General features: G+C 38.9%; 1 protein-coding gene across 1 annotated transcript; it reads right to left on the reverse strand.

Annotated features, from left to right (window-relative positions):
* Positions 1-640: 640 nt before the first annotated feature.
* Positions 641-3,303, reverse strand: TKTL2 (transketolase like 2). The gene has a single exon (XM_032172237.2). The coding sequence runs from the start codon at positions 3,277-3,279 to the stop codon at positions 1,402-1,404; it is 1,878 nt and encodes a 625-aa protein (XP_032028128.1). The 5' UTR covers positions 3,280-3,303; the 3' UTR covers positions 641-1,401.
* Positions 3,304-23,811: the final 20,508 nt, after the last annotated feature.

A 23,811-nucleotide genomic window follows, 5' to 3' on the forward strand; every position in this document is an offset into this window, starting at 1 on the left:
TTTGTGTGTGAAATGTGGGGTAAACATATTTTACTTAATTGCATTTTCTAAAGTTCTATAATGATTTTATATCAACTTTTTATTTCTACAAAGTGATTTTTAAATCTTATGAAAAACAGAGCAATTTTCATAATCATTTTACAAAAAAGGAAATCAGCTTAGAGAAAATGGGTAGTAGCAGATGAGGAGAGCCTGGTTTCTGTAATTCCCAGGTTAGGATTAATATTTTTTGGCTCTATTATACCTCCTAAGACAATGATTGCTGAGACAAATTGGTTATGCCTCCAAAGAACTTAATGAGAGTAATAAAAGTAAGGAAATAATTACCTGACATAGACACAGAGTAATTTTAATTTAGTTTGGAACCTTGGGTCCATCTGTGATTTGCCTGACTGGTACTTTCTTGTACTCCAAGCATATATTTACACACTGACAGCCGAAAGTCGGGAGTCTGCTTAAGGGATGGCTTTTTAGTCCATACAATCTTCTCTAGTAACTTATCTCCAGCTTCAACCTTTTTCCAGGTTTGCTTTTGGGGGTCATGACTCTCTCTGTTTCTGATTTGGACACAAGTTCTCCTTATTTAGGATTTCATCGGGAAGAAATCAAATCCCACATATACCGCACAGACTGAAGTATCTGATTTTTAAATGCTTTATTACATGAACTTTAGTATCATTAGTAGATGAATATAATCAGATTAACAAACTGGTTTGGCCACAAGGAAAAGGAAAAACATTTCTGAAGCTTCACAAAACTATGTGTGTAGTGTGCAAACTAGAACCAGTTATACTTTCATCTCTTCACAGAACACCACAAGTAGTGCGGTGCATCATGAGATGTTCCACTGCTGCACCATCACCTGCAAACTGTAGAGGAGACATGAAGGCAAACTTTGGAGGAATTTCCAAGGCAACTGCAGTCAAACATTATTTGTAAAACTGCAGGTATAGGATGGCATTACACAAAAGCTCAAATATCCTTCAAAACTTGGACTATTGAAGTCTACAATTAAATTTCAATTTTTTTAACTTACAAGGAAATCATACTCATTTAAGATATAGTTACCTCTACCTTAATCCCCAAATCAGTCAGATATTTGTAGTCTTATCAGAAATATTTGTATTAGGTAGTTGTTTTATTTCCTTTTCTATTGCTTACAATTTTAAAATCCACATTAATAACTCAGAGTAACATTTATACATAGATTAACAGAAAGGTAAACTTTAATTTCCAAATTAGGAAAAAAGAAAGATGTTAAATGGCTTTGCTTTAAAAGAAACAGTACAACTGTATAGGTATAAATAATGGTTTTGTAACAATAAGCATTAATTTAATACAAAGATACCAGTGCTTTTGGGCCAAAGCCAATAGACTTTACTTTTTAGAAATAAGCTTAGTTTACTTCATTAAAGTAAGTGTTACGGCTGCTATAATGTGTCTGGTACTGATTCCAAACATATCCAGCAATTCACTAGTTTTCCTACGTTGAGGCACTCCTGACACTGCCAGCTGATGAACACGGATATCAGGCTCCCTGGAGACAGCCGCACACACAGCTTCTCCAATGCCACCTTCCCTGTAGTGATCCTCCACTGTGATAACTCGGCCACCTGTGGCTTTTGCACTGGAGATGATGGTGGCGGCATCCAGGGGTTTAATGGTAAATGGGTCGATGACACGGACAGAAATACCTTGTTGAGAAAGATGGTCAGCAGCTGCTAAGGCCTCATGGAGAGTAACTCCAGCTCCAATTACTGTGACTTTATCATTGATACTGTGGCGGACCACCTTGGCCTGGCCAATCTCAAAATTTTCTTGTGGGGTATAAATAACTGCAGTCTCTGGTTGGCTGGTTCGAATGAAGCACATTCCCTTGGTATTGGCGGCTAGATAAACAGCATGCTCTGTTGAGATGGCATCACTTGGATAGAAAACAGTACAATTGGGAATGCTTCGGAACATGGCTAGATCCTCCAGGGCCATCTGGGAGACTCCATCTTCTCCAGTGGATACCCCACAGTGGGAACCAATAAGGTTGATATTGGCTTGAGAAATGGCTCCCATTCGGAGCTGATCAAATGCTCTAGTAAAAAAGGCAGCAAACGCACTAGCAAAAGCAATGGTTCGACCATGTGTAGCACAGCCTAGTGCCACATTTACCATGTTTTGTTCAGCAGTAACACACTCTATGAAACGCTCAGGGTGTTCTTTCCTGAATATTTCAGAAAAGGTGGAGTTCATCGTGTCACCACTCAGAACAATAACTCTTTCATTTGCACGGCCCATTTTAGCCAGAGCCAAACCATATGTTTTCTGAGTAGCTATCTTGTCACCAACTTTGTAAGCAGGTGGGGAGGTCATTTTTATATCTGTGATGCTGATTTGAGGTGAGTCTTCCACAGGCGATTTTGGCATGAGATTCTCATTGGTCTGTATCTGACTCTCAATTAATTTGACAATTGCATCTGCTCTTTCTTTTGGCACTGGCTTTCCATGCCAATTTTCTGCATCCTCAATATTTGGAATACCCCGACCTTTGAAGGTCTTGGCAACTATAGCAGTAGGCTTGTTCTTCACTTGACTTGCTTGCCAAAATGCTTGGCACAAGGCCTCCACATCATGGCCATCCACTAAGTAAGTATTCCATCCAAAGGCTTCACAGCAATTCTGGTAGATGTCTGCGCCATGCTCAAGGGGTGCAGGCCCACTTTGTCCCAAGCGGTTCACGTCAAAGACTGCCACAAGATTGTCCAAGTTGTAGTGGGAGGCAAAAGCAAAAGCCTCCCACACAGAGCCTTCTGAGGATTCGCCATCTCCCATAAGGCAGAACACCCGGTAGCTGGCCTTGTCAAGGTACTTGCCAGTATAAGCCATTCCACATGCAGCACCTAATCCCTGTCCTAGGCACCCTGTTGCCACGTCAACAAACGGCAGTCGGGGGGTAGGGTGTCTCTCCAAGCCACTGTGAAGTTTCCTCAGGTTCAGCAAGTCAGATTCACTGATGTCACCCACCTCCACCCAAGCGGCATAGAGGATGGGAGCAGCATGTCCCTTGGAGAGGATGAAGCGGTCGTTGTCTGGGTGTTCTGGGTCTGTCTGTTTATACTTCATCGTGTGGAAGAAGAGGACAGACACGACCTCCGCTGCACTGCAGCACGACGTGAGCTGGCCAGAACCAGAGGCACACGTGGCCCTGATGGAATGGATCCGCAGGCGGTTGGCGGTGTCCCGCAGCACCTGCAAGGTCTTCACGTCGGGCTTGGCATCGTTGGCCATGATCTCTCTTTTGTCGGTTTGGCAAAGCAAATGGCGCCGCAGCACTCCCACAACCCACCGCGGCAGTGCTCTCACGTGACCACTCCGCCCTCGCCTCGCCTCTGCCTGGAGGCCTGAGCTCAGCCACCAGCCGCGGTGCCCACAACGGAGCTTCCCGCGAGACTGAGGAAACGGACACGTTGCAGTAGCCTGCACCCCCTGATGTGCACCGTTCCCTCTCTCTGTCCACGCCCAGCTGAATGGATTTTTAGTATTTACTTTGTCACTTGCATGTTCAACATTAGTAAGCATAATTAAATTTCTTTTTACCTTTCCCTGTGTTATAAATTCAAAACTAGACATTTTTCCGTGTATTATAGGAAGCTATTTGTGAGGCTGTGCTTTTTTAATGCGTTAACACTATATCCGAGACATCAATCTTTTATATCAGAACATTAATAGAAAGGATACAAAGTCACTTTCAATCTGACCAGTATGGCAATGCTATCTCAACAGAGGCTTTCTCAGAGCAACCAAATATCTGAGTCTCAGACTTATAGAAAGAAACGCAATGACTAATTTGACCAAAATGTAAAGGAAGAACAAATCTGAAACCACCCAATGGCAGAATAGAATTGCAACTCCAGTGTGCCTTAAAGTACTATTTCTGTGTTGAAATAATTAGAAGGCCAGTAGGCTGAGGTAGCTTCAGCTCCCTGAGTTCCTACCTAAGAAAAGGAAACCCAAATCAGTGTAAATGATAAAAAGGAAATTTAAGCTTAATCAATCAGAAACTGCTAGCTAACTTCTAACTAGGGACTTTCCACTGGGATGACCCAAATAAGGCTAGTACTCCACTTCAACCAATCAAATATCTTTCCTTTGTTTCCAAATTCACCCTATAAAAGCCTTCTCCTTGGCTCCTTTATCAGGAGCTACCAGATTCATGAATCACTGAATGGTCAAATAAATGCTTTAATATTTTAATGTGCCTCAGTTTATCTTTTAATGACTGTCACTACAAATCATTTTTAAGACAAAGTTACTTACCTTAAAAAACTAAATTTGTGGGCCGGGCGCTGTGGGTCACGCCTATAATCCCAGCACTTTGGGAGGCCGAGGCGGGCGGATCACAAGGTCAGGAGATCGAGACCATCCTGGCTAACACGGTGAAACCCCGTGTCTATTAAAAATACAAAAAAATTAGCTGGGTGTGGTGGTGGGCACCTGTAGTCCCAGCTACTCGGGAGGCTGAGGCAGGAGAATGACGTGAACCCGGGAGGTGGAGCTTGCAGTGAGCCCAGATTGTGCCACTGCACTCCAGCCTGGGCGACAGAGCGAGACTCCGTCTAAAAAAAAAAACAAAACTAAATTTGTGCCATTGAACTCTTCTAGCAGGCCAAGGTTATGGTTTGTCATCAATAAAACAACAATTAAAAAAACCACAATGATAATATATCATACCTTCCCATATTGTGAAGTTAAACCTCCTGGTTTCTTGAGCAATAATTCTTACCTTAACTTCACATTAAAATCAGGGCACACAAGAAAAACAATGCCTGGTTCTATCCAGAAAAATAGAATTTGAATTTCTGGACCTGGAGTCTGGGAAGCTATGTTTCTAAAATACACCCATTGATTATAATGGGTAGTCAAGGTTAATAACATAATCTGGAGATAGTCTGAGACCAGTGGTTCTCAACATTAGTTGTAGTTTAGAATTATCTGGGGAATTTAAAAAACATCTCATGTCCATGCTGCACTCCAGACCAATTAATATCAGAATTTCTAGGCAATAGATCTAGGCATCAGTAATTTAAAAATCTTCCCCAGGCAATTTCAATGTTCAGTCAGGGTTGTAAACAACTAACTCAGGGGGTGTTGTTACTCTTTATACTTATTATCTCTTGCATTAATATCAGAAAAATAGTTCAAATGTTATTTGCTATTTCAACTAGTTCTATCATTTTAACTTTTAAGGACACGTATTAGAATAAATGGTAATAATATGACACTAACAAGATTTTAAGACTTGTTGCAGGAATGTTGGCGTTGGAGAAGTTCTTAAGAGGTCATCATGTATTCATAACTCTCCATGCCCTTTGCAAATTAAAGTTTGTTTATCTTTTTAGACAAATAAAGGAGGAGGAAATACAAGCAGACTAGGCTAGAACTGGTAGTAAAGAAGATGGGAATTAGAGAAAAAATAATAATCACGGTAACATAATAGCAAACTACTACAGGCTGACAGGAAAGTAGTTAATATAAACACAGGTAGCTCACCATTATTTTGGCCAAAAAGAACTCTAATAAATCCACACAATTAGTAAACACGATAGTATAAAAATGATTTATGAGGCAATGTTCACATGAATAAAAACATGGGACTGCTTAACATTTCTTTCCAAGTTCCCACATTCTTTCACTCATTTAAAACATTGCACAGCTATTTCCTAAAGTATTAAATAAAAACTTTTAACATTAGCAAAGGTCAGTTTTATTAAAAGAAGAATGTAGTCTTGGAGATTTAATACCCTATATAGTGAGTGTGAATTTCCCTCTATCATTCTGTGAGACTGTGTGAATTTTTTATACTATATAGAAAATAATATTTTATAAATTATGTGTAAAATGTTTATAAAGTACTCTGAGATTTTGTAAAAGGAACTCTGGAAAGATATATATATATGTATATAATATATATAAAAGTATATATATAGTAAAATATCTGGAAAGATATATATATAAAATATATATAAAAATATATATTATCTTCATAAAATACTTTTATATCAATATATAAAATATATATTAATTTTATGTAAAATTATATTAAAATAATATATTAAATATATTAATTTTATATAAATATTATATATAAATTTTATATTAATATATAAATAACATATATAAGCTGCTAATTATTTTCTTTAAGCATTTTAGTCTTTTAAATTTGAAATATGTTTTAAAATATACAATTGAAAATATATAAATACAGGTAGAGCATCCCAAATTTGAAAATCTGATGTTTCAAATGCTTCAAAATCTGAAACATTTTGAGCACTGACATGTTACTCAGGGGAACTGCTCAAAGGACATTTTGGATTTGGGATTTTTCTGATTTGGAGTGCTCAGCTGCTAAGTATAATGCAGATATTTCACATTTTTTTTAATTGAAATCCAAAACACTTCTGGTCCCAAGCAAATAATTTCAACTAAAGAATACTCAACTTGTTTAAAGTATGCACAATTTCATAATGCAAAATTACCCGATATGGCTGGGAACACAACTTCATCAAATAAATCAAAGATATGATACCACCTTCTCCCCTATTTAGAAGAGGCTTTTACTGACAAAAGGTCAGCCAAAAACTTTTAAACCAGCATGCCAAAAATGTAGTTGTCTTGGAAAAAAGTTCATTATTCATTTTAGAGATCATTTTGGAAGCCAGTCGAAAGTGTTCTGCAAATAGGAAAATATTATTCATTTATTATTAACCTTGGTTTATCCAGACAAAGCAGAGATTGGCAAATTCAAGTGCTTACTGGGATAAGGAGTTACCATGAGTGCTTGGATGTCAGCTATAAGAGGGTTGGAGGGGCCTGTGTTAAACTGGAAAATACAAGACCACCTAAAGGAATTCAAAATTGAAAAACGTATAAACATTTTGTTGGAAAAATAAAATATACCTTCAGGCTGCCACTTTTGACCTCAATTTAAAGTCTGTTTAAAAGCAACAATAATTTTTGTTTTATCTTTGCTTAAATTTTTCACTTAATTTTTTTCTCATAGTATCTAAAAGTATTCATTATAGGGTGTACTTCACGTGAAAACAAAATCTAACAGGATTACCAATACAAGTAGCTATGAAGGAAAAACATAAATAGTAGCAATTGATAAGTGTAATTTCTACTGGGCTGCAGCAGAGAAAACAGAGCACACAATTACCGATTACTGAGTAGGTCTACACCGATTTGTGAAAATATACATTTTGCCATGTGAGGGTGAGTACTATTTAGGAGTTGGGAACAATGAAATTTTACTTAAATCTTATTTAAACTGTTAAGTTTTGTTAAAATGGAATTATATAAAATACATAAATGCTGAATTCATCTTTTGCTTCCACTGTTTAAATTTGGTTGGCTTTGGAAGCTAAAGTATGGAGCAAATGAGAATAAGATTCTTGTGTAAGGCAATAAGTTTCCTGGAAAGAAAAATGTACTTTATCTTCCTGGATTATTGCTTTGAAAATCTTAACAGATGCTATCCCACTTTTTCCATAGTTACAAGTCCTTATTTTGGGGTGGGGAGAGAAGGGGCAGAAGAGAGAGGTGGCAACAAATATAAGAAACTTGGCCCACCTCCTAGTCCCAGGAGAAAATCATAATTAATCTAGGACCAGCATCACATTGCCATTCCCTTTGGCTAGTAATGGGGGTCAGCACTTATTGACCCAGTTCTGGTCAATAAGATGTAAGTAGAAGTCTGCTTTGGGTGTAATAATTCTCGTTTCTTTCTTTTAGAGATGGGGTGTTGCTGTGTTTCTCAGGCTGGTTTTGAACTCCTGGCCTCAAGTGATCCTCCTGCCTTGGCCTCCCAGCTGTTAATAATTTCTATTAAAGATTTTCTTCCTGGTAAACAGGAGAGAGTACAAGAAGAACTGTGATCTCTTCTTCTTTTTTTTTTTTTTCTTTTTTTTTTTTTTTTGAGATGGAGTTTTGCTCTTGTTCCTCTGTCATTTAGTAGAGACAGTGTTTCACCATGTTGACTAGGCTGGTCTTGAACTCCTGACCTCAGGTGATCCGCCCACCTCTGCCTCCCAAAGCGCTGGGATTACAGGCATGAGACATCACGCCCAGCCATTCTTTTCAACCCCTCCACCACCACCACCAGAGGATGTGTTGGAGCTATAGCAGCCAAAAGCCTAAGGATAAGGCCGGGCGCTGTGGCTCACGCCTGTAGATCAATTATTAGCCACTTTTCCTGTAAACCTAAAAGAAATTAAAATAAATAGTGCAGGCCAGGCACAGTGGCTCACGCCCAGCGATTTGGGAGGCCGAGGTGGGCGGATTGCCTGAGGGCAGGAATTTGAGACCAGCCTGGCCAACATGGTGAAACCCTGTCTCTACTAAAAATACAAAAATTAGCTGGGCAATGTGGTGCACACCAGTAATCCCAGCCACTTGGGAGGCTGAGGCACGAGAATCGCTTAAACTTGGGAGGTGAAGGTTGCAGAGAGCTGAGGTCATGCCACTGCACTCCAGCCTGGGCGATAGAGCGAGACTCCATGATTGAAAAAAAAAAAAAAAAAGCCTACAGATAAAAGTTAACGTGCTTAGTATGGTAGACTGGAAAAATAGAACGTATGAGTTCTTCATAACTTCATGGGTCCACAAGCCTTGGGACCAGCTTCTTCTAGACTCCTTGTTTAGAAAAAATTTAAATGTTCCCACTTTATGAATGAGTTTCTATTATCTTCAACTGAAAACATTTCTGAGAGATACAAAAATAGATCCCCTAAACAAGCTCCTATAAGTCTAGTAATCAGGGAAAAAAAAAAAAAAAAATCAAGAGGGCTCACAGTAGAAGAGAAGGGGCTCTAGAAAATGTAGTTTACTCAGTATTTTTATTCTCAGTGCCTGGTCCCACCCACACACCTACAACTTTGGTCTTTTTTGTATAATTACTATTGCTATGTTGCTGTTATTGTTATTACATTGACTATCTCTTCAAAAACTAGGATTTTTAAACTTGGCACATGGGCTTTATGTATAGAAAACACTCAAATACCTTATCATATTCATTTGCTGTCTGGCCTAGGTGGTTGGGTATGATGGAAATATGAAACTGATATAGCTGGATTTATTCTCATATAGACTAGCTACATTTTGTGGAGAAAATGCTTTTCCTTCCATCCAGATAATAACCTTGAAGTAGATTACAACAAAATCTCTTACTTTTGAAAACTAAAATATAATAACAAATGATAGCGATAGTAATTTTTTAAAATTCAAGGTATTAGACTTCTATTACTGATTGTAAATCAGTATGATCAACTTTAAATATATGAGAGGAATTTAATTCATTCTATAAACCATTTTTATTAGATACTAATATTGTATGCATTAAATAGTAGATTAGTACTTGCACCATGTCCCACCTAACTCCTTCCCATCCTCAGGTCAAATTCAGCCCTTTGTTGAGATTTTATTTTGGCTAGAATATTTTAGCAAGTGTATTGAGTTACAAGTAACAAACAATAACAGTAATAACATTAATCCATTTAACCAACAAATTAATGAATTTTGGCAAATGTTTATTTCTATTTAGCTATCACAACAATCAAAATATAACTTCAATATTTCTATCATCCTCAAACATTCCTGTATGCTTTTGCATTCAGTTATTCTTCACCCTAGGCCCCACCGATTTGCTTTCTGTCTCTGAGGTTCTGTTCCTTTTTGTTTTTTATTCTTTCCGCTTCTGAACTTCAGTTTGGCAGTGTCTTAAAGTTCACTAAATTTTTCTTCTGCAGTGTCTAATCTGCTCTGAATCCCATCCATTGAATTTTTTATTTCAAATATTATACTTTTTATCATTAGAAGTTCCATTTGGTTCTTCTTTATATCTTGCTGTCCTCATAATATTAATCTCCTTTTAATTCTTCTAGCATATATATATATATGTATTTTTCTTTTTTTGAGACAGAGTTTCACTCTTGTCACCCAGGCTGGAGTGCAATGGAGCAATCTTTGCTCACTGCAACCTTTGCCTCCCAGGTTCAAGCGATTCTCCTGCCTCAGCCTCCCCAGTTGCTGGGACTACAGGCGTGTGTCACTACACTGGACTAATTTTTTGTATTTTTAGTAGAGACGGGGTTTCGCCATGTTGGCCAGACTGGTCTCGAACTCCTGATCTCAGGTGATCTGCCTGCCTCAGCCTCCCAAAGTTGTTGGTATTACAGGCGCCAGCCACTATGCCTGGCCCTTCTAGCATATTTTAAAAAGATTTTTTTAAAAAGTCTTTGTCTACTAAGCCTATTATTCTGTCTCTCTGTTTCCATTAACTAATTTTTTTTTCTGATAATGTGTCACACTGTCCAGTTTTATGGAATATCTAGTTTTTTAATTAAATGCTTGACATTATTTTGCGAGGTTGGATTTTATTTTGTTGTATATTTTTAAAGAGTGTTGGACTTTGTTCTGACAAGCCACTTGTTCCTTTTGAGTATTTTAAGTCTGTTAAGGCAAATGTAGGGTATGCTTTACTCTAGTGTTAGTTTAGCTCCCCTACAAAAGCATAATTTCTCCAGGGTTTCCACTGAATGACCCAGTGTGTTCAATCAGGCCCCTCCACTCTGGCTGGCTAGTACTCAAATGTGGCTTAGCCCTCTGTGAGTTCCGGGAACTGTTTGGTTATCACCTTTCCCAAGTTGTCATTTTCCTGGCCATGTAAGATGTATGCTTTATGCAAAGGTACTCTAAAGATTTCTGGAGATCTTTGGGCAGTTTCTCCTTATAATCATTCTAGCTTCAAAATGCTAGCCAACATAGGCTTCCTGAGCTCCAATCTCTGTTCCCTTATTTGCCATGCCGTGTGTCAGATGCCCTTCCCTGTAGCACTGTCTGGAAAGAGCCTCTAGGAAGAAAGCCAGAAAGATGTTTTCTCTCTTTCATAGACCACGATCCTGTGCTGCCTGTTTTCCAATATATGAAAACGATTACCTTATAAACTTTGTCTAACTTTCTAGTTGTTTATGGCTGGAGGGTAAATCTCATTCCAGTTACTTCATCATAGCCTCAGAACAGCATTTAAAATGTGTTGATTGTTAATACTTTATACTGGGCATATATTCTCCAGAAAACGATATCCCAACTCACACTACTCCTTATGTCTAGCACCCCTCTGATTCCCACATTTATATTACTTCTTGAACCCAGCAGGTTCCAATTACACCAATTATTACTAACTTTATGGTGTCATTTTAAAAAGATGTCCCTCAAAGCATGGTCTAATGAAATTTTAATTGTTAAGAACTATCAAAAAAATTTCATTGTTATGGTTAATTAAATTTTCCAGAGAGATTTAGTACTGCTCTGATAAACCCAAAAACCCTTGGCATTTGAATGATTTTAAATTAAATTCTCTAAAACATATCAAATAACTGCCTTTCTTCTTATAAAGGGGATGTAGAGCGTTAACCTTTTCTTTGATGACTAATGGTCATCATTATGAACATTGGCTATTAAGCTTTATTGAAATTCAATCAAATAAATCAAAATTACTATTGAGAATGGTGCTTAAGGAAGGTTATTCCAGCATCTTTGTTCAGAATAAATGTTCAATTTTTATTACTCTACTGTAGTATATTTTTCAGGGTATGTAGCTGTAGTAACAAAATAACCAAAAAAAAAAAAAAGGAGGTGGCTCAAGCAAGGTTTAAGTTTATTTTTCCTTCACATAAACACTCAGAGTATGCTTGGAAGTCAGGCAGCTCCGCTTAAGTGGGTTTTACAGGGTCCCAGATTCTTTTCATTGCTGCCTAGTCATTGACTCAGGTGTTGTCTTCATCTGCAAAATTGAAGCCAGAAACCACTTGGGCCACCACAGAATAGAACAAAAAGAGAATACAAGGGGACAGTCTATTTCTTTTTCAGGAAGCAACCCAGAAATTGTAAATTTCACTTCTCTTTCTCTGTTGGTGAGAACTTACTTGCCTAGCCACACCCAACATTAAGGGAGTTTGTGAAATGAAGCAATTTGGCCACTGATCTGCTGAAACTTAGGAGGTTATAATACTAAGACAAAAGGAAGAACCAATACTGGTGGACAAGTTATAATCTCCACCACTTATTATTTTAACATTTAACTTTTGGTTGTGCTTTGTAGACAAATAACCTTGTAACATTGTTTATTTATAGCATTTACAAGTTAAAACAGTTTATCTTCAAAGCAATGCTTTTACATGCTTTAGAACCAAAGCAGATTTTTTCACTGAATAGTGAAAATTTATTCATTTCTTTATTGCGTACTTGATAGATAATAACCTTATGTAATGCTCTATGGAGGAGTTGAAGATGGTTCTTGCTCTCCAGATACTGGACTTTAATCTAATAGGGAAGACAAGGTAGGCACAACACATGATTACAGTAGGTGCCAATAGGTGCCAAATGTTATGCCAGGGCAGAGAAACAAGTGGTTACTCTCAGATAGTGACCAGGAAGATGTCATTGAAAAGGCAATACTTCCGCTGAAGATGAGTACAGTAGTAGAATGAGTACAATTTGTGTTAGAGTAAATATGAGAGGAAGTCAATGCAAAGTTATGAGAATAAAAAGAGAATTTCTAATCTGAAAGGAAGGAAAGACTCATCCTGAGAACAGTAGAGAAAGCACGAAGATCAATTTTGAAAAGGCCTTGAAACACAGCCAAGTAAGTTGTTTTGCTATGTTCTCTTGCTTTGCGGGTGAGGGTGAAGTACAATGGAAATTTTTTCATCATTTGAGTGTCTTGATCAGAGTAGTGTTTTTAAAAATTGTTTTGGTAGTGTTAGGAAAGATAGGTCAAGTTGAGAAAGAAATGGGAAGGAAGACAATTTTATTGCAAAAACAGAAGTCAGATAACAAAGTACTAAAGTAGGGAGTTCTTTGTCTTGTAAGTTCCACAAAAGTTTTTAAATGATAGTACTGATCATCAGATTTAATGCAAGCAAGTGGAATTACTTGACAAGATTGAGAAGAAGGAGTGAGGAAGGCAGTGGATGTGCTCTGATGAATGTATTGGTTTCAGAAAGAACAGGGTTGGTTCTTTTTGAGGGCTGAGAGACGCATCTGTTCCTGATCTCGCTCCCTGATTTTGGATGGCTGCCTTCTCCCTATGTCTTCACGTGATCTTCCCTCTATGCATATCTCTGTGTCTAAATTTCCCCTTTTCATAAGAACATCCGCCATATTGGATTAGAGTACACCCTAATACCCTCATTTTTACCTTGATTACCTCTGTAAAGACCCTAAAAGGACCTCTGTAAAGACCTCCAGATAGGGTCACATTCTAAGATACTAGTGGTTAGGACTTCAACATATCTTTTGTGGGGGGACACAATTCAATCCATAACACTCGGCTTGTAGCGGCATAACTGCAGCGTTTACATGGAGTTCTCCCTGTGTACATGTCTGAGTCCATATTTCTTTTCATAAAGACACCGGTCATATTGGATTAGTGGCCTACACTTCTGCAGTATGACCTCAACTAATTATATCTGCAGTGACCCTGTAAGGCTCTTTGTGACACAAAAAAGGTCACATTCTGAGGTACTGGGGTTAGGACTTCAACATATTAATTCAGTGGGAGAGGGAGGCACAATTCAACCTACAACAATGAAGATTCACCTAAAGTATTCATTGCTCTAAAAAACTCAATACATTTTAGGAAAATCTATCACTTATTCATATATTCATAAAGATATGTGACTTATAACTCCTTATAAATATGACAATGAGAGAACAAAAACATTATCAAACTCAATTTTTATTGATTCTGCTACTACGTATACGTGGTTAAGACAAGCTATCCTAAAACAAAATTTAAAAAAAGGTCTTAATAAGAATAACCAAAATATCCTTCTTTTGACTTCAAAGCTTCCTTTCATTAACATCGTTCTTAAAAGAGAAATAACACTTGCAGCCTGATCTCAATTAGCAACCCGTATATTTTGGTTTGCGTCAACATATCTCTAATGCACCACTCTATTGGTGCATTATTGCCACTCTACTCATTAAATTCAGCTTTCCTCAGTCCTCCTCATTTTAACTGGAAAAAAAGCTAAAAAAATATACTGTTTTGAAAAATTCAAACACTGTAGAAGAATACAATGAAGGGTCCTTTCCTGAGCGCCCAACCTCAATCCTAATCTCGTAACTACAAAAAGCTATATTGTAACTCCATCCAGATATTTTCTAAGCATGAATGGGCATATATATGTATTCATTCCACATTTTATTGTAAATGGGATTTATTTTGCACGTTGTTTTATAACTCATTTTTTCTACCTAACAATTCTAGAGCATTTTTCCACACAGGTACATATCAATCTAACTCATTTCTTTGAAACAGCAGCAGATAATTCTTTGTAACATATTTAATTTGTGTTAAGGAGTTAAATATGTTACAAAGGGGATTTGGACAACCACCAGATGGCACTAGCACACAGTTTATTTGGGCAGAGACTGACAGATTTGCCTGGGGGTGAGGACAGGGGCAGTTTCTCAGTGACAGCATGATACCTTCCAAAGGCAAGGGTGCAAAGGCGACTTTCCAGAAGGGACATAGAGGAAGATCTGAGGGGGAGTGTTTAGACGGGGTTATGTGTCTAGGTGGTGTCACTCAGCAGCATGGTGGGATTCTCTGGGCAAAGAACTCTGAGAGAAGCAGTGGCCCCAGCGTTTATCTAATCTATGGGACCTATGGCTAGCAGATGTTGGGTTCAGTTTCTCAGGATGTGCAAAGCAGGCAGGCTGTAAATGGCTAACAATCTGCTTTTGGGGGCTATATTTTAAAACAACTGGATGTGTAGAAATTTAAGTTTGGCTGTAGCAGGCTTTTGAGTTAACAAGTCCCAGCCTGCTGTGAAGAAGTTAACAACACAGGGCCAGGGGCCATCTTTAACTCATTTTTGTAACGACTATCTCCCTATTGAAGGCACTTTACGATTTTTTCCCCAACCAAAAAGAAAAGAAGAGTCACAAACAGGTCAAAAGAAAAATTACTAATTTATATATGACAAAAGTCTAAATTTATAAGTATAATCAGCACTCCTAGAAATAAGAAAAATGATAAATTAGCACAGCTGTCTCCAAAATCAACCTTGAAAACTACAGAAACAGGAAGAAATCGGCTGTTGGAAGTAAAGGAAGATTGTGAGAAACCCCTGGGAAGAAGGGAACTAGTGACTAGAAGGGAGGGAGGCAGCCAAAGAGCACAGCAGTCACATGGGGAGGAGGATGTCGCTGGAAGCTTGGGAGGCTCTGGAGAGGTCATATATAATTTTAACTCTTGTCTCCTGTACTTCACCTGGGAACCTCTGCTGCCCTCGCAGTGTTGTGAAGCACTACCAAAGAAGCACAAGGCCAGGCTAATAAGGAGCTGATAGAAATAGGACTAGGATGAATTTTACCCTGGAATGTTCAGGCCTCCAACTCCTGTCAGCAGAGGTTATTGGTCCCTGGAGCTCTCTCCTCTGAAACTTAACCCTTCTGCTTTCCTCAGATTCTCAAAAAAGGATTCAGTTGAGAATGTGTCTTTGAGCACTTCCCTAATAGACAACACAGAGCAGTATAGCTGATTTCATCAGGAAATTAATGTGATGCTACAGGTCTAAAGAAACTAGATACCTATATTAGTCCATTTTCACACTGCTATAAAGATACTACCTGAAACTGGGTAATTTATAAGCAAAAGAAATTTAATTGACTCACAGTTCTGCATGGCTGAAGAAGCCTCAGGAAATTTATGATCATGGTAGAAGGTGAAGGGAAGCAAGGCACATTTTACATGGTGGCAGGAGAGAGAGACAGCAAGCATAGGAAATGCCAGACACTTATCAAATAACCATGTCTCATGAGAACTCCCTCACTATCACAAGAGCAACATAGGGGAAACTGCCCCATGATCCAATCACCTCCCACCAGGTCCCTCCCTCAACATGTGGGGATTGCAAATTTGAGATTAGATTTGGGTGGGGACATAGAGCCAAATGATAACATTCCACCCCGGCCTCTCCCAAATCTCATGTTACTTTCACATTTCAAAACCAATTATGCTTTCCAAACAGTTCCCTGAAGTCTTAACTGATTCCAGCATAATCTCAAAAATCCAAGTCCAGAGTCTCATCTGAGACTAAGCAAGTCCCTTCTGCCTATGAGCGTGTAAAATCAAAAGCAAGTTAGTTACTTCCAATATAAAATGGGGTTACAGGCATTGGGTAAATGTTCTCATTCCAAATGGGAGAAATTGGCCAAAATAAAGAGGGTATAGGCCCCTTGCAAGTCTGATATTCCGATACCCAGCTGGGCAGTCATGAAATCTTAAAGCTCCAAAATCTCCTTGGAATATAGAGATGGAAAATACAAAACATAAATACAAAATATAAAACATGATGCAAGGCAGTGTACAGCTTCTGTGGCTGCTTTCACAAGCTGGTGTTGAGTGCCTGCAGCTTTTCCAGGAGCACAGTGCAAGCTGTCAGTGGATCTACCTCTCTGGGGTCTGGTGGATGGTGACCCTCTTCTCACAGCTCCACTAGGCAGTGCCCAAATGGGGAATCTGTGTGGGGGCTCCAACTCCATATTTCCCTTCTGCATTGCTCTAGCAGAGGTTCTCCATGAGGGTTCTGCCCCTGCAGCAGACTTCTGCCTGGACTTCTAGGCATTTCCACACATCCTCTGAAATCTAGGCAGAGGTTCCCAAACCTCAACTCTTGTCTTCTGAGTACCCACAGACCCAACACCACATGGAAACTTCCAAATCTAAGGGCTTGCACCCTCTAAAGCAATGGCCCAAGCTCTACCTTAGCCCCTTTTAGCCATGGCTACAACTGAAGCAGGTGAGATGCAGGGCACTATGTCCTGAAGCTGCACAGAGCTGAGGAGTCCTGGGCCAGGCCCACAAAGCCATTTTTCCCTCCTCACCCTCTGGGCCTGTGATGGGAGGGGCTGCAATGAATTTTCTGACATGTTCTGGAGACATGTTCCCCATTGTCTTGGCTATTAAAACATTCAGCTTCTAGTTACTTATGCAAATTTCTGCAGCTGGCTTGAATTCCTCCCCAGAAAATGGGTTTTTCTTTTCTACCACATGGGCAGGCTGCAAATTTTCCAAACCTTTATGCTCTGTTTCCCTTTTAAACATAAGTTCCAATTTCAAACCATCTCTTTGTGAATGCATATAACTGAATGCTTTCAGAATAAGCCAGGTCACCTCTTCAATGTTTTGCTGTTTAGAAACGTCTTCCACCAGATACCCTATATCATCTCTCTCAAGTTCAAAGTTCCACAGATCTCTAGGGCAGGGGAAAATGCCACCAGTATCTTTGCTAAAGCATAGCAAGGGTGACCTTTGCTTCAGTTCCCAATAAGTTCCTCATCTCCTTCTGAGACCACCTCAGCCTGGACTTCATTGTCCATATTACTATCAGTATTTTGGTCAAAACCATTCTTCTTCTGAGCCCTCCAAACTGTTCCAACCTCTGCTGGTTTCCCAGTTCCAAAGTCACTTCCACATTCTCAGGTATCTTATAGAAATGCTCCACTACCTTGGTATCAATTCTCTGTATTAGTCTGTTCTTACACGGCTATAAAGATAATACCTGAGACTGGGTAATTTATAAACAAAAGAGGTTTAATTGACTCACACTTCCACAGGCTACACAGGAGGCATACCTAGGGAGCCCTCAGGAAACTTGGCAGAAGGCAAAGGGGAAGCAAGACACTTCTTACATGGTGGCAAAAGAGAGAGCAGGGAAAATGCCAGACACTTATCAAACAACCAGATCTCATGAGAACTTCCTCACTATCACAAGAACAGGATGGGGGAACTGCCCCCATGATCCAATCACCTCCTAGCAAATCCCTCACTTGACATGTGGGGATTACAATTCAAGATGATATTTGGGTGGGGACACAGAGCCAAACTATATCAGTACCTGAGGAGAACAATTACAATAAAAGAGACTTAAACTGAATAACACATACCACACGAAGCAGATTTATTGGAAGAGATGGACCAATAAGCAAGCACCATATATATCTGCAGGAGTTAAGGAAGGATATTGATGATAGAACAAATAAATAAGAAATTACTTTTTAAAATTGTAAATATTTATTTTAAAAATGAGATAGTTAAAATGAAGATGACAACAGGTGGGATATACAGCAAGATGATTACATCAAATAAGAAAATAGTAAATCAGAAGATCAATAGCAACTCTCCCTAGGGCAGCAGAAATAAATAAAGAGGTGGAAAATACAAAACATAAAAATGAAAAGGGGGCAACAGCCGGGTGTGGTGGCTCACGCCTGTAATCCCAGCACTTTGGGAGGCTGAGGCGGGTGGATCACCTGAGGTCAGGAGTTCGAGACCAGCCTGACCAATATGGTGAAACCCCAGCTCTACTAAAAAAATACAAAAATTAGCCTTGTGTGGTGGCTGGCACCTGTAGTCCCAGCTACACAGGAGGCTGAGGCAGGAGAATTGCTTGAACCTGGGAGGCGGAGGTTGCAGTGAGCCAAGATCGTGCCACTGCACTGCAGCCTGGAGACAGAGCGAGACTCTGTCTCAAAAAAAAAAGAGGGCAATAAAAGTTAGGGAGGATAGACAGTATTATCAATCCCCAGATAGTATAAATTCCAAAAGCAAATTTAAAGAGGCCACAGATTACCAAAGATGTATGTAACAAAATACCAATACCTAGAAATGTAAAGTAAAATTGAAGAGCAAAGACAGCAGATATTATTAAACAATTCCGCAAAGCTAAACCACTCACAAAGGAATGAAATGTAAGATGCAACTTCACAATAGGAATATTGGACTCATATTCTCCAAGAGAATATGACCTAATATATTTGTGGTTAAAAAAAATTTAACATATTGCATTGTGAAGTATGGCATATAAACATAAAAGTGCACAAAATGGAAATGTGAAAAAGAAAGACTAATTATAAAGCACACACCAAGGTAACCACCACAGAGGTGAAGAAATATTGCTGGCCACCTATAAAAGTATGTGTAAAAAATGTAATCCATTTTGCCTGATTTTAAATTTTATATAAATGGGATTATACTGTACATTTTTTTGTGCACTGCTTCCTTTACATGATAAAAATTTATCCAACTTGTTTAGTGTACTTGTCCTTTGTTCATTTCATTGCTATCTAAAATTTACCACACAACACTGTTATTATAAATAACACTACTGCTATTCTTGTGGATGTACCCTGAGAGAAATGTGCCAGAGTTAGTCTAGGGTATATACCCAGGAATGACACTGCTGCCTTAGAAAATGTACACATTTTAACTTTTAGATAATGCCTAACTGGTTTCCAAAATTGTTAAACAAAGGTTTGCTCTTTGAAGTCAGGAATAAGACAATGTTGCCTGCCCTCTCTCCCTCCATACCTCCTTCTCTCCCTCCCTCCCTTCCTTCTTCTCTTTCTCCTTTCTTTGACTTTCTCCTTTCTGTCCCTCTCTCCATCTCTTCGTTCTTTCTTTTGAGATGGAGTCACTCTCTTACCCAGGCTGGAGTGCAGTGGCAGGATCTCCAATCACTGCAACCTCCGCCTCCCAGGTTCAAGCAATCCTCCCACCTCAGCCTCCCAAGTGGCTGGGTTACAAGCGTGCAGCACCATGCCTAGCTGATTTTTGTATTTTTAGTAGAGACGGGGTTTCACCATGATGGCCAGGCTGGTCTCACACTCCGAACTCCTGACCTCAAGTTATCTACCTACCTTGGCCTCCTAAAGTGCTGGGATTACAGAAGTGAGCCATCACACCTGGGTGTATTTTGCAAATCTAAAGAAATCTAGGCCTGTAATTTTAACATAGGAAAATATTTTATTATTCTTAAAAAATTAAAAAAAAAAAACACCTGTGGCTCTCCTGGTCCTCAGTTATGTAGGTTTTTCTTCTTGTTTCAATAGTTTATGCTTTTTATTCTATTCTACCTTCTTTTCTGACCTTATTTTGTTGTTGTTTTTTCCCCTAACTCTTGACATATGGATGGTTAGTTCATTAATTTTCAGCCTTTCTTCTTTTCTAATATTTATACTGAAGCCTCTAATATTTACACAAATGGAGCTATTACTTCAGATGCATCCCACTAGTTTGGATATTTATTATTTTTGTTATTGTTCAGCCCAAACTATTTTCTAATTCCCATTATGACTTCTTCTTTAGTTCCTGACTTATTTCAAAGTACAATTTTTAAATTTCTCAATATATGACAATTCTCTAGTTGTCTCCTTGTTATTGGTTTCTAGTTTAATTATGAGGTGGTCAGAGAACATATTCTATAGATTTAAATCCTTTCAGATTTGTTTAGACTTGCTTTCTGACCCAATGTATGATCAATGTTGTTAACTATACCATACATATTTAAGAACACATGTATTCTTGTAAGAACTGGAAGCACTATTCTGTGTAGATTTGTTAGGTCAAATTTTGTTGTGGTCAAGTCTTCTCAGTCATTGGTGATTGTTTATCTGTTTGTTGTATTATTTGCTGAAAACTGGCATGCTAAAATTTCCACCTAGGCTGTTGGTTTTTCAACTTGAAACTGCATCGGCTTTTCCATTATATATTTTGGGGCTATGTTACTAGATGCACATGAATTTAAAATGGAAACTTTTTATCATTATGAAGTGATCTTTTATATCTACCATATTACTTTTTGACCTAAAGTCTATTTCGTATAACATTGATATGTTATAGCATTCTTTCAGTTAGCATTCACCTAGCATAACTCTTTCCATTTATTTTTCTATTTTTGTGTACCTTAGATGTGTCTTATAAACAGGATACAGTTGGATGTTTTCAATACAATCTGACTTTTTTTTTTTTAGTTTGGGGCAGTTATTTCATAATTACTGTTTTATGGATTTAAATCTACTGCCATTTTTTTTTATTTTTCTGTCTTATGTTTCATGTTTTCTCCTTTATTTTCTTAGTTTGAATTACCTGAGTATATTTTAGTCATTCCATTTATTTTATTTTCTCTACTTGTGTGTAGCCTGTACAAAGCTAGGTACCCTGTTTCTATTCTTTTAGTTGTTACACTAGAATTATGCATTTGTACTTATTGTATCAATACCTAATGTTAATCAATACTTAATCCTTACACATACATACAACACACATATACACACACCTGAGTATATTTGTTAAAGTACAGGAAAATATCTCTAAAGATATCTCCAAATCATCTACAGTGGTTATTGCACGGGGCAAAGGCGAGGTTGAATTGGAGGGGAAAAGTTGGGGGATTCATTTTGCTTATCACAGTGGTGCATATATATGTATTAAATAATGACAAAACATTAGCCATCATTATCTTTATTCTTACTCTGTATAATTCATGTTTGCATTTGCTACAGTGTATTTTGAACATATACAGTATATTTTTAACATGTCTATAATCAGTGTTATTTAGGGGTTGAATCTGAATGAGGAAAATATGAAGATTTATTTTTAAAACTCAACTAAAAATAAAAAATAAAAGTTTCAAGATATATGGTTTATTGAGTTGTTGGCAATTTGAAGTTTAGGAATAGGTTAGGAGTAGGTAGGAATTTTATGATCAATAGAGCAATCAGTAACAGCTAAAATAGCCAGAAGGAACATTTAATATTTAAAAGATTTGCAGTAACATAGAACTTAGGAGGGTGATCTCCACAGGGCCAGACTTAGGGAATGGGGTAGGGTGGGTGAAAGATGGCTTCACAGGAAGTGGCTAAAGTATGGAGCTAGGGTGTAAATATTCTAGACTAATTGGAGTCTTTGACAGAGTACCGTCTTGTGCATGTAACAATGTTTTGGTCATGGACTGCATTACAATGGTGATCCATGAGATTATATTCTATTTTTACTGTACATTTCTTATGTTTAGATACACAAGTACTTACCATTGTGTTACAATTGCCTACAGTATTCAGTAGAGTAACATGCTGTACAGGTTTGTGGCCTAGGAACAATAGGCTATACCATATAGCTTAGGTGGGTAGTAAGCTATACCATGCAGGCTTGTGTTAAGTGTGCTCTATGATATTCACATGACCAAAAACAAACAGCAAAACCCTCATTGAAATATTTCTCAGAAAGTATCCCCGTCCTTAAGTGATGCATGAATGTGCTGCCTCCACAGTATATATTCAAAGGTGACCTTCATTGCGTAGATTCACACAAAAAAAGCCATGTGAAAATATCTTGCCCCTAGATTCAGGAATCTTCTGGGCACACTCTTGTTTACAATTTAAATTATTTCAAAAAATTGATATATCTGTTGATTAAATACAAGTATTTGTGAGGCAGGAGAATAGGGTCTGCAAGCAGGGAACCTAGGACTGATTAGTGCTGACGGGATATGAATGACGGCATATCAGTTGAAAGACTACTCCCCTTTCAACCCCTTCTTTTTCTGCGTGGCAGTTGCTGCCTGGCAGTTGCAAGCCCTTCTTTTTCTGTGTGGCAGCTGAAAAATGAAAGTGCCTCAGATTGGTCCCCTCCCTCTACCAATCAGACTTCGGGCAGACCAATGGGAAACCTCTAGAAGGTATTTAAACCCCAGAAAATTCTGCAACCCGTGCTTTTGAGCAGCTTGCTATAGCCTGCTCCCACCCAGTGGAGTGTACTTTCATTTAAAATAAATCTGTGCTTTCGCTGCCTTGCTTTATTTGTGCGTTTTGTCCAATTATTTGTTCAAGGACCTAGACAACTACCCTCAACAGGTAACAGCTGCACACACATATCAAGGCACACCAGCTTCACCCTGCCTGGAGCTTCTTCCCATGCCTAGTTTTTTCTTACGATTCCGGTCTCTGCTCAATTATCGCTTCTAAAAGAGGACTTTACAGAGACCACCAAGTGTAAAACAGCTTTTCTACATGCTCCCCCCCAGCTAATTTTTATTAGAGTACTTATATTATTTGAAATAATGTTATTTTTACATGCCCCCCTCCCCTGGAAAATGAGCTGAGTGAGGGATATTGTTGGAGTATCCCCAATACCAGGCACACAGTAGGCATTCAATAAATAGTTTTTGAATGATTACATTGTCTACGGAATTCTAACATGTATGGGTGAAACAAAGACTCTCACATGCTGTGAGAAGAAAACAAAAACTGGGTTGGCAGAGGCCTTGAATATGAGGAAGTGGCCTTTCCGGATAAAGAAGCTAAGACTCGGCCGGGCGTGGTGGCTCAGGCCTGTAATCTCAGCACTTTGGGAGGCCAAGGCGGGCGGATCACCTGAGATCAGGAGTTCGAGACCAGCCTGGCCAACATGGCGAAACCCGTCTCTACTAAAAATACAAAAAAAAAAAAAAAAAATTAGCCGGGCCTGGTGGCGGATGCCTGTAATCCCAGCTGTTCGGGAGGCTGAGGCAGGAGAATCGCTTGAACCGGGAGGAAGAAAGAAAGAAGGAAAGAGGGAGAGAGCGAAAGAAGAAAAGAAAAGAAAAGAGGGGCGGGGCAGGGCAGGGCAAAGAAAGACTCAATGGAGGAAAGGACTTGCCCAAGGTAATCTAGTACGTGGAAAAGCGGAAGGCAGGAGCCTGTGCTGCACAAGAGCTCGGGGAAGCCAACACCAAGCAGCCCTTTTGAGAGGGTCCCAGGCCCTGAGATGCGGGAGCCCGCAAGAGGGAACCTCTTGTCTTAAGAGGTTGCTGCGCTCTGAAGTCGTGCTCTGGGACAGATGGCCAAGCTCTGCTCTTGGGGCCGGAATGCGACGGGCCGGAAGCGTGTAGCATCTGCAACCCGGGCTCCAATCCCCAGCCTCGCACTCAGCTC

This window comes from Hylobates moloch, unplaced genomic scaffold (assembly GCF_009828535.3).
Source record: "Hylobates moloch isolate HMO894 unplaced genomic scaffold, HMol_V3 SCAFFOLD_3, whole genome shotgun sequence".
In the NCBI taxonomy this organism is placed as follows: domain Eukaryota; kingdom Metazoa; phylum Chordata; class Mammalia; order Primates; family Hylobatidae; genus Hylobates; species Hylobates moloch.